Here is a 15193-nt window from a genome sequence, read left to right on the forward strand (position 1 = left end):
CCTCAATGAGGCAAAAGATAAAAGCTATTATGCAAGTGTGTTTTCCTAGAAAACAAGGCTGGGTGTGCGTATAAAAATATTTATTTTTATTAGTACAAATCTCATGGGCTATTCTCTCTGTACAAAGACAACAGAGACCTTTTAAACTGTGTAAACAAAGTGGACATTAAATGTTTGCATTTGAGCAGTACTGTCATACAACATCCGAAAAACACTGAAAATAGTTCATTCTTGGCCACATCAAAGTGAAATTATTAACTTGACCGACTATCCATCTGTGTATGTGACTGCTGCCAGCGCACAACTTCTTTCATTGTCTCTACACTACACAAAGTAAAATATAAATATGAGCTCCTGACGCTCGGCTCAACAGCTGAGCAGCAGCGTCTTCCCTGCTTGTTGTATTGAAGATGTGTTAAAGCAAACACAGGTTTACTCATTAGTCTGAAATATTACAATTTTCTTTCTGTTTTCTTTCCTCTGAAGTCTGGTGTTTTGGCATGTACTAAAGTTTAAAGATCCTTGAACATGTATTTTTATCTACTTGAGTTTTATATGGTGGGCACATTAAGGTCTTAATTTTTCCATTGTTTTCTTTATACATCATTGCAGATGACATTGTGTGCCCTGGATATTCATCCTACAAAGACGTCCCATCCTCTTGCCGTGTCTGAGAAACAGATGGAAGCAGCTTTGTGTCCACAGGATAGTCCTCAACAGGTACATTCACCTTTATCACTTGTTGTTTACTGCAACAGCCTCTCTTAAGTTAGTTTTAAGTAACTAAATAAAGCAAATAGGGTCATTGTGCAGTTAATTTATTGTCGATCAGATCTACTAACAGTTAAATCTAATGCCTCAATGAGGCAAAAGATAAAAGCTCTTTTAAGATGGTTCTGAACCTGTCTGGACATTTTCTTTTGGCCTAAATATCACTGTAATCCAACACATTTACGATGTCCCCACAATGTACTTATGATACTACTAGTGTTAGATACTATTAGTGTTAAATAACACCCAGAGATGCTTAGTCCCCGTGAAGGATGATAACATGGTGTGTATTAAAGTCCCCATGAAGCTTGTTGTATTGAAGATGTGTAAAGCAAACACAGGTATACTCATTAATCTGAAATATTACAATTTTCTTTCTGTTTTCTTTCCTCTGAAGTCTGGTGTTTTGGCATGTACTTAAGTTTAAAGATCCTTGAACATGTATTTTTATCTACTTGAGTTTTATATGGTGGGCACATTAAGGTCTTAATTTTTCCATTGTTTTCTTTATACATCATTGCAGATGACATTGTGTGCCCTGGATATTGATCCTACAAAGACGTCCCATCCTCTTGCCGTGTCTGAGAAACAGATGGAAGCAGCTTCGTGTCCACAGGACAGTCCTCAACAGGTACATTCACCTTTATCACTTGTTGATTACTGCAACAGCCTCTCTTAAGTTAGTTTTAAGTAACTAAATAAAGCAAATAGGTTCATTGTGCAGTTAATTTATTGTCGATCAGATCTACTAACAGTTAAATCTAATGCCTCAATGAAGCAAAAGATAAAAGCTCTTTTAAGATGGATCTGAACCTGTCTGGACATTTTCTTTTGGCCTAAATATCACTGTAATCCAACACATTTACGATGTCCCCACAATGTACTTATGATACTATTAGTGTTAAATAACATCCAGAGATGCTTAGTCCCCGTGAAGGATGATAACATGGTGTGTATTAAAGTCCCCATGAAGCTTGTTGTATTGAAGATGTGTTAAAGCAAACACAGGTTTACTCATTAGTCTGAAATATTACAATTTTCTTTCTGTTTTCTTTCCTCTGAAGTCTGGTGTTTTGGCATGTACTAAAGTTTAAAGATCCTTGAACATGTATTTTTATCTACTTGAGTTTTATATAGTGGCCACATTAAGGTCTTAATTTCTCCATTGTTTTCTTTATACATCATTGCAGATGACATTGTGTGCCCTGGATATTGATCCTACAAAGACGTCCCATCCTCTTGCCGTGTCTGAGAAACAGATGGAAGCAGCTTCGTGTCCACAGGACAGTCCTCAACAGGTACATTCACCTTTATCACTTGTTGTTTACTGCAACAGCCTCTCTTAGGTTTAAGTAACTAAATAAAGCAAATGGGCTCATTGTGCAGTTAATTTATTGTCGATCAGATCTACTAACAGTTAAATCTAATGCTACAATGTCACAATGTCATTTAGCAGACGCTTTTATCCAAAGCGACGTACATTTTAGAGTTATACATTCACATTCACACACCAATGGCACAGCCTTTGGGAGTAATTTTGGGTTAAGTGTCTTGCCCAAGGACACATCGACATGGAGAAGCCAAGAATCAAACCACTGATCTTCCGATTGGTGGACGACTGCTCTACCTCCAGACCACAGTCGCACTAAATAAAGCAAATGGGGTCATTGTGAGGGTAATTTATTGTCGGTCAGATCTACTAACAGTTAAATCTAATGCCTCAATGAGGCAAAAGATAAAAGCACTTTTAAGATGGATCTGAACCTGTCTGGACATTTTCTTTTGGCATAAATATCACTGTAATCCAACACATTTACGATGTCCCCACAATGTACTTATGATACTATTAGTGTTAAATAACATCCAGAGATGCTTAGTCCCCGTGAAGGATGATACATGGTGTGTATTAAAGTCCCCATGAAGCTTGTTGTATTGAAGATGTGTTAAAGCAAACACAGGTTTACTCATTAGTCTGAAATATTACAATTTGGTGTTTTCTTTCCTCTGAAGTCTGGTGTTTTGGCATGTACTAAAGTTTAAAGATCCTTGAACATGTATGTTTATCTACTTGAGTTTTATATGGTGGGCACATTAAGGTCTTAATTTCTCCATTGTTTTCTTTATACATCATTGCAGATGACATTGTGTGCCCTGGATATTCATCCTACAAAGACGTCCCATCCTCTTGCCGTGTCTGAGAAACAGATGGAAGCAGCTTTGTGTCCACAGGACAGTCCTCAACAGGTACATTCACCTTTATCACTTGTTGATTACTGCAACAGCCTCTCTTAAGTTAGTTTTAAGTAACTAAATAAAGCAAATAGGGTCATTGTGCAGTTAATTTATTGTCGATCAGATCTACTAACAGTTAAATCTAATGCCTCAATGAAGCAAAAGATAAAAGCTCTTTTAAGATGGATCTGAACCTGTCTGGACATTTTCTTTTGGCCTAAATATCACTGTAATCCAACACATTTACGATGTCCCCACAATGTACTTATGATACTATTAGTGTTAAATAACATCCAGAGATGCTTAGTCCCCGTGAAGGATGATAACATGGTGTGTATTAAAGTCCCCATGAAGCTTGTTGTATTGAAGATGTGTTAAAGCAAACACAGGTTTACTCATTAGTCTGAAATATTACAATTTTCTTTCTGTTTTCTTTCCTCTGAAGTCTGGTGTTTTGGCATGTACTAAAGTTTAAAGATCCTTGAACATGTATTTTTATCTACTTGAGTTTTATATGGTGGGCACATTAAGGTCTTAATTTCTCCATTGTTTTCTTTATACATCATTGCAGATGACATTGTGTGCCCTGGATATTCATCCTACAAAGACGTCCCATCCTCTTGCCGTGTCTGAGAAACAGATGGAAGCAGCTTCGTGTCCACAGGACAGTCCTCAACAGGTACATTCACCTTTATCACTTGTTGTTTACTGCAACAGCCTCTCTTAGGTTTAAGTAACTAAATAAAGCAAATGGGCTCATTGTGCAGTTAATTTATTGTCGATCAGATCTACTAACAGTTAAGTCTAATGCTACAATGTCACAATGTCATTTAGCAGACGCTTTTATCCAAAGCGACGTACATTTTAGAGTTATACATTCACATTCACACACCAATGGCACAGCCTTTGGGAGTAATTTTGGGTTAAGTGTCTTGCCCAAGGACACATCGACATGGAGAAGCCAAGAACCAAACCACTGATCTTCCGATTGGTGGACGACTGCTCTACCTCCAGACCACAGTCGCACTAAATAAAGCAAATGGGGTCATTGTGAGGGTAATTTATTGTCGGTCAGATCTACTAACAGTTAAATCTAATGCCTCAATGAGGCAAAAGATAAAAGCACTTTTAAGATGGATCTGAACCTGTCTGGACATTTTCTTTTGGCATAAATATCACTGTAATCCAACACATTTACGATGTCCCCACAATGTACTTATGATACTATTAGTGTTAAATAACATCCAGAGATGCTTAGTCCCCGTGAAGGATGATAACATGGTGTGTATTAAAGTCCCCATGAAGCTTGTTGTATTGAAGATGTGTTAAAGCAAACACAGGTTTACTCATTAGTCTGAAATATTACAATTTTCTTTCTGTTTTCTTTCCTCTGAAGTCTGGTGTTTTGGCATGTACTAAAGTTTAAAGATCCTTGAACATGTATTTTTATCTACTTGAGTTTTATATAGTGGCCACATTAAGGTCTTAATTTCTCCATTGTTTTCTTTATACATCATTGCAGATGACATTGTGTGCCCTGGATATTCATCCTACAAAGACGTCCCATCCTCTTGCCGTGTCTGAGAAACAGATGGAAGCAGCTTCGTGTCCACAGGATAGTCCTCAACAGGTACATTCACCTTTATCACTTGTTGATTACTGCAACAGCCTCTCTTAAGTTAGTTTTAAGTAACTAAATAAAGCAAATAGGGTCATTGTGCAGTTAATTTATTGTCGATCAGATCTACTAACAGTTAAATCTAATGCCTCAATGAGGCAAAGATAAAAGCTCTTTTAACTCATTGAGTGCCGCGCTCCTTTCCAAAGTTTTAGTCAAGTGTACCGGCAAATTAGACCATATTTGACTTTTTATTTTAGAGCCATAGTGTATTCTATATTATTGCCACCAACACATACTGTAGCTCATTTGAAAGGTTTAACTTTATCCTTCAAATGGCCACAAACCGTTTGTTTCTACGTGCCTCCGTTCCTGAGAAAAGTCAAGCTAAACATGGCTGGGTTTCACCAAAATCCCTCCTTTTTTTCTAGAAAAGGAGATAGAGCGTCTTTTATGAAAGGTGCGCTGTTTGTGTCTGTCGCTCTTCTGACACTCGCATTTCTGGATCAAAGAGCTCGTATAAGATAAATATACACAACAATTGTTGTTCTATTCACAAAACCACCATCGGGGGCGGGGGGGGCGCCACTAAACAGCAATAACACAGACGCACCGTGCCGTGTCACAGCCTCTCGCCGCGGAACGTGAGGCTCTGCCGGCCACAGCGGCTCGCGAACACCGGTCCCGCCGGTGGTCGGGGTCCTTCTGGGGTACGGGTCGGTGGTGCCGGTCTGCTTTGGCCCAGAGACCATCAGATTTTACCGCGGGAGGACTTTGGGGAGGACACGGTGTTGCTCCAGATGAAGACCGGGCGGGACAGTGGGCTGAGAGCTTCCTGGTTCAGCTCCAAGCTGCTGCAGCCTCGCGGGTGAGAGCGGAGCAGCAGCGGAGCAGCTGCTGCATCCACATGCAGAACTCCGTTTGCAGAAGCTGAGTTATGATAAAAACTTCCAGATCATGAGCTGTCATGTGACTTTGATCGTCATCTATTTCAGTTCTCCTCGTCGTAGAGTCCCCAAATTTACATATAATGTGTATTAAAGTGTCTATTTTCATAATTTAAAAAAAAAGCAAAAAACGAAAAATTTCGTTTTTGGCACTCAACGCATGGGAACGAAAAACGAGAAATTACGTGGTTGGCACTCAATGAGTTAAGATGGATCTGAACCTGTCTGGACATTTTCTTTTGGCCTAAATATCACTGTAATCCAACACATTTACGATGTCCCCACAATGTACTTATGATACTATTAGTGTTAAATAACATCCAGAGATGCTTAGTCCCAGTGAAGGATGATAACATGGTGTGTATTAAAGTCCCCATGAAGCTTGTTGTATTGAAGATGTGTTAAAGCAAACACAGGTTTACTCATTAGTCTGAAATATTACAATTTGGTGTTTTCTTTCCTCTGAAGTCTGGTGTTTTGGCATGTACTTAAGTTTAAAGATCCTTGAACATGTATTTTTATCTAATTGAGTTTTATATGGTGGGCACATTAAGGTCTTAATTTCTCCATTGTTTTCTTTATACATCATTGCAGATGACATTGTGTGCCCTGGATATTGATCCTACAAAGACGTCCCATCCTCTTGCCGTGTCTGAGAAACAGATGGAAGCAGCTTCGTGTCCACAGGATAGTCCTGAACAGGTACATTCACCTTTATCACTTGTTGTTTACTGCAACAGCCTCTCTTAGTTTTAAGTAACTAAATAAAGCAAATGGGCTCATTGTGCAGTTAATTTATTGTCGATCAGATCTACTAACAGTTAAATCTAATGCTACAATGTTACAGTGTCATTAAGCAGACGCTTTAGTCCAAAGCGACGTACATTTTAGAGTTATACATTCACATTCACACACCAATGGCACAGCCTTTGGGAGTAATTTTGGGTTAAGTGTCTTGCCCAAGGACACATCGACATGGAGAAGCCAAGAATCAAACCACTGATCTTCCTATTGGTGGACGACTGCTCTACCTCCAGACCACAGTCGCACTATATAAAGCAAATGGGGTCATTGTGAGGGTAATTTATTGTCGATCAGATCTACTAACAGTTAAATCTAATGCCTCAATGAGGCAAAAGATAAAAGCTCTTTTAAGATGGATCTGAACCTGTCTGGACATTTTCTTTTGGCCTAAATATCACTGTAATCCAACACATTTACGATGTCCCCACAATGTACTTATGATACTATTAGTGTTAAATAACATCCAGAGATGCTTAGTCCCCGTGAAGGATGATAACATGGTGTGTATTAAAGTCCCCATGAAGCTTGTTGTATTGAAGATGTGTTAAAGCAAACACAGGTTTACTCATTAGTCTGAAATATTACAATTTTCTTTCTGTTTTCTTTCCTCTGAAGTCTGGTGTTTTGGCATGTACTAAAGTTTAAAGATCCTTGAACATGTATTTTTATCTACTTGAGTTTTATATAGTGGCCACATTAAGGTCTTAATTTCTCCATTGTTTTCTTTATACATCATTGCAGATGACATTGTGTGCCCTGGATATTGATCCTACAAAGACGTCCCATCCTCTTGCCGTGTCTGAGAAACAGATGGAAGCAGCTTCGTGTCCACAGGATAGTCCTCAACAGGTACATTCACCTTTATCACTTGTTGTTTACTGCAACAGCCTCTCTTAGGTTTAAGTAACTAAATAAAGCAAATGGGGTCATTGTGCAGTTAATTTATTGTCGATCAGATCTACTAACAGTTAAATCTAATGCTACAATGTTACAATGTCATTTAGCAGACACTTTTATCCAAAGCGACGTACATTTTAGAGTTATACATTCATATTCACACACCAATGGCACAGCCTTTGGGAGTAATTTTGGGTTAAGTGTCTTGCCCAAGGACACATCGACATGGAGAAGCCAAGAATCAAACCACTGATCTTCCGATTGGTGGACGACTGCTCTACCTCCAGACCACAGTCGCACTAAATAAAGCAAATGGGGTCATTGTGAGGGTAATTTATTGTCGGTCAGATCTACTAACAGTTAAATCTAATGCCTCAATGAGGCAAAAGATAAAAGCACTTTTAAGATGGATCTGAACCTGTCTGGACATTTTCTTTTTGCCTAAATATCACTGTAATCCAACACATTTACGATGTCCCCACAATGTACTTATGATACTATTAGTGTTAAATAACATCCAGAGATGCTTAGTCCCCGTGAAAGATGATAACATGGTGTGTATTAAAGTCCCCATGAAGCTTGTTGTATTGAAGATAGAAATTTCCCTAAGTAGTGGCTTAAAAACGTCTGTCAAACATTCTTTAGAGAATGATAGTAAAATGTATTGAGTCTCCTTTAGCTTCATACACTACTTTTTTTTGTACTTTTCAGTTTAATTTCATACTGTATAATGATTTAAGTTGTTGCTTATTTTTACAGACTCTGAAGGACTTCCATAATGAGAATGAAGAAATTGTACCAAGACTAAGACGGACAAAAAGCATTATAGTAAGTCCACAACTAAGTGCCTGGATTGACATTGTGGAAATGTTCCACAATCTTTCATAAAGTACATGATTTAATGGAGTGTTTATTTTAGAGAAAATATGTCCAAGTGACTTTTTTATTTTTATCTTTTAAAAAAATCTCTTAGATGAAGGACATATTTCTTGAAGACACAGAACTGTATGATACCACATCATCAGTCAGTGGAGATGAAGACGAGTATGTTCCTGATTCTGACCCGGACACTGACAGTGATTCTAGTATTGACCTCACTCCAAGAAAAAAAAGACTTCTTGATTCTCGTCTAAACCTTGGCTCAGATATGCCTTATGAATGTGACACCACAACACCTGGATTGGACACCCACTCCGTTGCATCTGAATCCTCTGTAGAGGAAGAACCCTGCCCTGAACTTGGTGTAGAGGAAGAACCCTGCTCAAGTCAGCGAACCAATGATAGTCTAGTAGTTGGTGCTCACCAAAATAAAAATGGCAAGAGATGCTACGATAAGAGACACTATTGTATGTATTGCAAAAAGCCATATGCCAAAATGGCAAGACATTTGGAACATGCACACAAAAATATGGTGGATGTGGCAAGAGCTTTTAGCTTTCCAAAACAGTCCAAAGAGAGAAAAAATCAGCTAGAATATATTCGGAACAAAGGCAACTATGCCCATAATGCTACTGTGATGGAGTCAGGAAAGGGACAACTTGTCCCATGTAAACGGCCACCAAAAGAAGGGCAGGGAAGTGACTTTATGCACTGTGCACACTGCCAGGGACTTTTCACACGAAATGTTCTATGGAGACATATGCGAGTTTGTAGATTCAAGTCTGGATCAGTCAACCCAAAACCTGGCAAGAACCGTGTTCAGGCTCTATGTGCATACACTGCGCCTGTGCCTTCACATATCAGCAGGCAGCTTTGGAAAGTTGTCAGTGCCATGAATCCGGGTCCTGTCACAGAAATAATTAAGAATGACCATGTCATTATTGAATATGGAGAGCACTTGCTCAATAAAGGTGGAATGACATTAAAAAGTCAACAGTGCATCCGTGAAAGAATGCGTGAATTGGGACGACTGCTGGACAATGCCAGGAAAAATACCAGGGTAAGAAAGATTGAGGATTTCATTAATCCTGCGAATTATGTGGAGATGGTCAAAGCTGTCAAAAGTACTTGTGGCTATGAGAGCAGTACCAACGCATATATCATTCCCTCACTGGCAACAAAACTTGGAAATGCTTTGGTAAAAGTCAGCAAGCTCTTGAAAGCTCAAGGACTCATTTCCGGCAACCAAGAGCTTGTGAAGCGTGCATCTGAGTTCCAAGAAGTGCACAACGAGAAGTGGAATGCATTGGTTTCTGCAACAGCACTAAGGAACATCGTTGAGGCCAAGTGGAATGCACCCACTGTGATGCCCTTTACCGAGGATGTGCAAAGAATGCACCAGTTTCTCAGTCAAAAACTAGATAAATGTTGCATCACATTGTCTGAAAGTCCCTCGACAAAGGCTTGGATTGACCTTGCAAAAGTTTGTTTAACACAGACCATCATGTTTAACAGACGCAGAGAAGGAGAGGTGTCGAGCATGCCTTTGTCGGCTTTTTTGTCAAGGGACACATCAGATCCCCATGAGGACTTGGACTGGGCACTGTCAGAGGTAGAAAAAAAGCTCTGCAGACATTTCTCCAGAATTGTCACCAGAGGAAAGCGAGGCAGAGCAGTTCCAATTCTCCTGACTCCAAAAATGCTCCATGCTTTGGAACTCCTCGTTCAGCAAAGAGATGCCTGCGGGGTTCTTGGTGATAATCCTTACTTGTTTGCAAGACCTTCAGCTATGTCACATTTCCGTGGCTCAGACTGTATACGTGGCTTTGCAAAGTCATCTGGCGCAAAGTGTCCAAAGGCATTGTCATCAACCAAACTGCGAAAACACGCTGCAACTCTATCAACAGTGCTCAACATGACTGACACCGAGATGGACCAACTAGCGAACTTTCTTGGTCACGATATCAGGATCCACCGAGAGTTTTATCGACTCCCTGACAAGACCCTGCAACTGGCAAAGATCAGTAAAGTTCTGCTGGCACTAGAGAAAGGAAGACTGGCTGAGTTCCATGGAAAGAACTTGGACGAAATCACAATTGACCCAAATGGTATATTTGATTTTCACTGTACTTGATGTATCGTCTTTTCATTTTGTCTGACCGAATTATAAGCGTGTCATGTCTCCTGCAGAAAACGTTATGGGGAGTGATGAGGAAGATTCATGCGGAGAGGATGGAAATCATTCATTTCCTGTTGATGGTATGTTTCAGTAATTTCATGTAAAAAAAAAAGAGTAAGATGGTTGTTTTTAAAGGTGTAATAAGGGATTTCATTTCACCGCTAGGGTTCGCGTTGTGCGCTGCCTGAACACCAAAACATTAGCCACACCAAAATAAACTCAGATTTTCATGAGATTTAATCGTAATAAAGTGATCAAAAGTATCCCGAAATGACAATATCATGATGCAGATTCATAAAAAGTCTGAATTGTTTCTTTGTGAGGTCTGTCTGCAAGACGACACGCAAACAACTGTTAAAATGTTTTTGTGAATGAGGTCTGGTGGGTCAGCGCTGTACTGTGCAAACACTGTAGTTAATTGCTCTAACAACACTCAAAATAATGTCATCTAAAGGCAACTTAAACATTATAAACTGACCGGGTTTTATTGATGAAGGCAGCTGAGCCGGCGTGACTCCTCTTGCTCCACCAGGTTGAGGTTATTGTTGCATTCTTGCAACAATAAATGACCTACTTTTGTTTTCTAAGACCAGAATGTTTGTATTACTTTTGAAGTATGTCTTATCGGGTACATTGTGTGAATGTCATAGAACCGTCAACAGAGGAAACTGTTGCAGATACTTTGAGGAGTGAAAACTCAACAGACAAGCAACAAAAACTGCCATCAGCAGAGCACGGATCATCTTCTGGAGTCAGTACTGTGGGACATTCCTCCAAAGGTAATTGTTTTTTTTCCTCTTTTTTTGTGAAACAAACTTTTGTCAAGTTAATACTGGATGCAACAATGTGACGTGAAGTAGATATCACCCCAACTTGATCAATTATTAAAGAATATTTAGATATAGTTAATGAAGAAAACAGTTTTTTGAAACTTGTTGTTTGCACAGATTTTTCTTTTTGTAATTTGAAGCATTTTTGCAACAATAAATGACCTACTTTTGTTTTCTATGACCAGAATGTTTGTAGTGCATTTGAAGTATGTCTTATCAGGTACATTGTGTGTATGTCATAGAACCGTCAACAGAGGAAACTGTTGCAGATGCTGTGAGGAATGAAAACTCAACAGACAAGCAACAACTGCCATCAGCAGAGCACGGATCATCATCTGGAGTCAGTACTGTGGGATATTCCTCCAAAGGTGATGTTTTTTTGTTTGTTTGTTTTTTACTCTTTTTTTATTGTAATATCACTAGATTTGAAGACAGGAGATTAATGAGAGCCATCATTGCAACCCTCAGTCTGGTGGCCCCCAAGCACTGGTGGACTGTAACTGAGTACATTTTAGTACTGCATTTCAGTACAAATTGACCCTTTGCTAAGTCCCGCCCCCCTTGGATACTGTTGCTACGCCTGTCAAGCTTTCGCTCCTAGCATGAGAAGTTTTCAGCTATATCAGTGAGAGATATACCAAAGGAAATAATATCAAATTTCTGGAAAAACGGTTCGGAGATATCAGAAAGACGCATTGAGAGCTACATTCACAATATCATCTGCTGGCGGAGTATTGTCAATCATGAGGAGATCATTAAAATAGAGGGAAAAGCTCAGCGGTCACAATGCAAGCGTCAGGTACCCCACGTCTTGACACTTCACGTGAAGGACAAGAATAACAATGCTCTTGTACAGCAGGGTAACTCAATATATTGTTTAAATTTTAGTTTAAGCTATAAAAAGTGATTTTATTTCACTGTTAGGGTTCGCAGTGTAATGTTACTGCCTGTACACCAAAACAAAGTGTCATTAGCCACATCAAAATAAACTCAGATATTCACAAGATTTAATCGTAATAAAGTGATCAAAAGTATCCCGAATTGACATCATGATGCAGATTCATAAAAAGTCTGAATTATTGCTTTGTGTCGTCTGTCTGCAAGATGACACGCAAACTGTTAAAATGTTTGTTTTGTGAATGAGGTCTGGTGGATCAGCGCTGTACTGTGCAAACACTGTAGTTAATTGCTCCAACAGCACTCAAAATAATGTCATCTAAAGACATAAATACTGCAGCGACATTATTGATTATGTACAGAAAACATTCTTGTTTGTTCCACGTCCGGAAGGAACCTCAAAAACTAAAGCACTTTTAAGGGCCTTTCTTATGGCCTATAATGCCATCTAATCACAAGTTGTGGCTTGGCTGTAAATTTGTCAGCTGTAAACTGATCAAATAATTGAGGACCGATGCTTATCTCAGCTCTGATCAGCCTCTTAATTTCACTTGTACTGTATGTACTGGCACAGGACTTGGAACTGTAGCGTCTCCCTTACACTGTTAATAAAACTTTTGTTTTTGTCTCCTCACTTACAGGTAAAGCTCCACAGAAAAGAGCACGCTGGCAGCCGGCAGAGATTAGGGCAGTAGAGAGGCAAATGAATCAGTTAATCCGATCTTGTACTGTACCGTCAAAGAGTGATTGTGAAAAATGTTTAAGGGCTGAACCTGAAGCTCTCAGGAACAGAGACTGGCGGAACTTGAAATTTTATGTGTACAACCGGATTACCGCCTTAAAAAGGAAAATGTCTAAGTAGTCTAATCTAAATGTCTAGATTTAACCCTCTTGTTGTCCTCTGAAGAAAGAAGAGGGAAGGATGGAGGCAAGAAAGAAGGATGGAGGAAAGAAAGTTAAGTAGAGGAAGAAGGAAAGAGGGAGGGAGGACAGAAAGGAGGGAGGAAAGAGAGATTGAGGGGAAGGAAGAAAGAAGGGAAGGAGGATAGAGAAAGGAATGGAGGAGGGATGAAAGAAGGAAGAAGGAAAGGATGGAGGAAGGGAGGAAAAAAGGAATAGTCAAAACATATTGGGTAAATAGTATGGCAATTACAAAGAAAAGGGTTGTAGAGAAGTTTTGTTTTTTTCTTAGATATGTAGTTTTATGATGCCAATTGTTCAGTTTGGCAGGTATTTCTTTAAAAGCTTGATGCTTTATGGTATCGCAGAAGTTGTAGATGTGTATGTTGCAAAATTGTAATATATGAAGAAATGTAAAAGAGATAGCGTTTAGGCTTTGACCATCAATAAGCTGGGAGTGTTGAATGGCACAAGTGAAACAAACCTTTGTCTGAATGCCAACTTTATTAGTTATAAAACATTTGGATAGTTACAAATGAAGAAAATTTGTTTTATGGTATCACAGAAGTTGTGAATGTTTTATACACATACTGTTAATTGCAAAATTGTAATTTGTGAAGAAATGAAAAGAGAGTTCTCCGCTAATTTACCTTGTTTAATAAAAGGTATGGTGTACAAGTCAAATTGGTTTGATTTTTGTGTGGATGAGTTGACTGAGTAGTAGCGCAGTCTTCATAGGCTAACAAGACCAGACATGATATATTTTTTTTTACACTTGGGAATCAGTCTCCATATATATAGCGGATACTGGAGTTAGTTCCACAGATCTAATCATTCAGGCACAGCTGTTACCCTGTTAGCACATTTTTTAAATAGCCATGAAGGTTTTGAACCGATTCAATAGGTAATGTGTTGACATGGGTAGTATTTATAATAGTGAAATTTGTCACAATGGCCATCCTTTTAAGAATCATCCTCATCACTTGCACAACACAAGTGATTAGAAATGAGTCAATCTGCATCTTTCTAGATACCGCTACAGTAGAAGTTAAACTCCCAGATGCAATATGTTGGAGAATTTAGCAAATTGTTTGCCATGTAAGTATAAAGATAGGGATATTGTCCAATGTATATTGGACAATATGCTGCTACAACCAAAGGTACAAAGATAAGCATACTGTATGTCTGCCCTGTTTAAGTTGGCATAAAATGAATTAAAATAAAATAAAAAATTGTTAAAAAAAAAAAAAGATAGGTCCCCACAAGTAAAAGACGCATTTGTGTGAAGTATGTAAATTTATGCAAATAGTGTCCCCTGTAAACACATTGACTCGTTTTTACGGAAGTCCCCATTAAGCATGGGGAAAACACTACATTGCCTTTTCAAAGGTTTGAAGGTGTGTTTAGGCTTACTGACCAATGCATACTTTACCTGATTTTTTTCAGACTTGTAGAACCTCTAGAAAGGGTGGTCCCCAGAAGTGATGATTACAAACTTAGTCCCCATGAACCGTGGAAACCAGTATGTGTGTGTGTGTGTGTGTAACCCAAAATACAAAAAACATAAAGTAAATAAATAAATAAGGAAATTAACAGAAACTAAACACTTTATAGAGTAACCTACAAAGTGCTTAAAAGAGAAAATAAGCTGGATGTATAACAAACAGGCAAAACAGGCAAAAGACAGTGGGAAACAGAGGAAATCAGCAATCAGATAAAATCAGGAAATGCTAAACGAAAGAAATGTGTTTTAAGAAGAGACTTAAAAGACAACACTGACTTTTTGTTTGTTTGTGTTTAATAGCCTATAAGTTTCTGCCCTAACTAAGTGTTCATGATGGAGCTGTCACTCAAACGTACAGTATACCCACACAAAAGAGCTTTATAATCAGGCAAAGTCAGTGAAAATACTTGTGTGGGTGGTGCGGACCACATTATATTTCTCTCAATAATTGTTATAGCAACTGTGCTATAGACCAGACTGTATGCAGCACCATTAGTTTGATACGACCTCATCTTTCTATCTAAGTTTTTCCCTTGGTGGACATCTGTCATAAAACTATTTACAGCTGACACCTCTGATGGCCTCACTCTTCTGCTTTATTACAGTAACGTATCAATCACTGGTGGATCATAGTTTGGTGACCTTAGCTACTTCCCAGCATGGCTACACACAGCTACAACCTGACTAGAGCTCTAATTAGCCAGACAAATTGAAAACATTTTAATCAACAAACTA

General features: G+C 38.8%; 1 protein-coding gene across 2 annotated transcripts; it reads left to right on the forward strand.

The window, feature by feature from the left end:
- The first annotated feature begins 3613 nt into the window (after positions 1-3613).
- Positions 3614-13565, forward strand: LOC146959798 (uncharacterized). Of its 2 annotated transcripts, XM_085772894.1 has the most exons (7): positions 3614-3682; positions 8029-8097; positions 8243-10256; positions 10339-10407; positions 10978-11106; positions 11400-11525; positions 12696-13565. In XM_085772894.1, the coding sequence occupies exons 1-7, from the start codon at positions 3644-3646 to the stop codon at positions 12914-12916; spliced, it is 2667 nt and encodes an 888-aa protein (XP_085629020.1). In that variant the 5' UTR covers positions 3614-3643; the 3' UTR covers positions 12917-13565. The 2 variants fall into 2 exon arrangements, with proteins under 2 accessions (XP_085629020.1, XP_085629021.1); XM_085772895.1 differs by lacking the exon at positions 11400-11525.
- The last annotated feature ends 1628 nt before the right edge of the window (positions 13566-15193 follow it).

The sequence above is a fragment of the Trachurus japonicus genome, unplaced genomic scaffold (genome assembly GCF_045865225.1).
Source record: "Trachurus japonicus isolate A0001 unplaced genomic scaffold, Traja_1.0 AP031047.1".
NCBI classification, from domain to species: domain Eukaryota; kingdom Metazoa; phylum Chordata; class Actinopteri; order Carangiformes; family Carangidae; genus Trachurus; species Trachurus japonicus.

Bases quoted from the DNA above. Each gene is read 5' to 3' on its own strand.
- LOC146959798 (XM_085772894.1), top strand. From the start codon at position 3,644: ATGGAAGCAGCTTCGTGTCCACAGGACAGTCCTCAACAG. The intron at 8,098-8,242 runs GTAAGTCCACAA...AAAATCTCTTAG, and splicing joins GACGGACAAAAAGCATTATA to ATGAAGGACATATTTCTTGA. The intron at 10,257-10,338 runs GTATATTTGATT...TGTCTCCTGCAG, and splicing joins AATCACAATTGACCCAAATG to AAAACGTTATGGGGAGTGAT.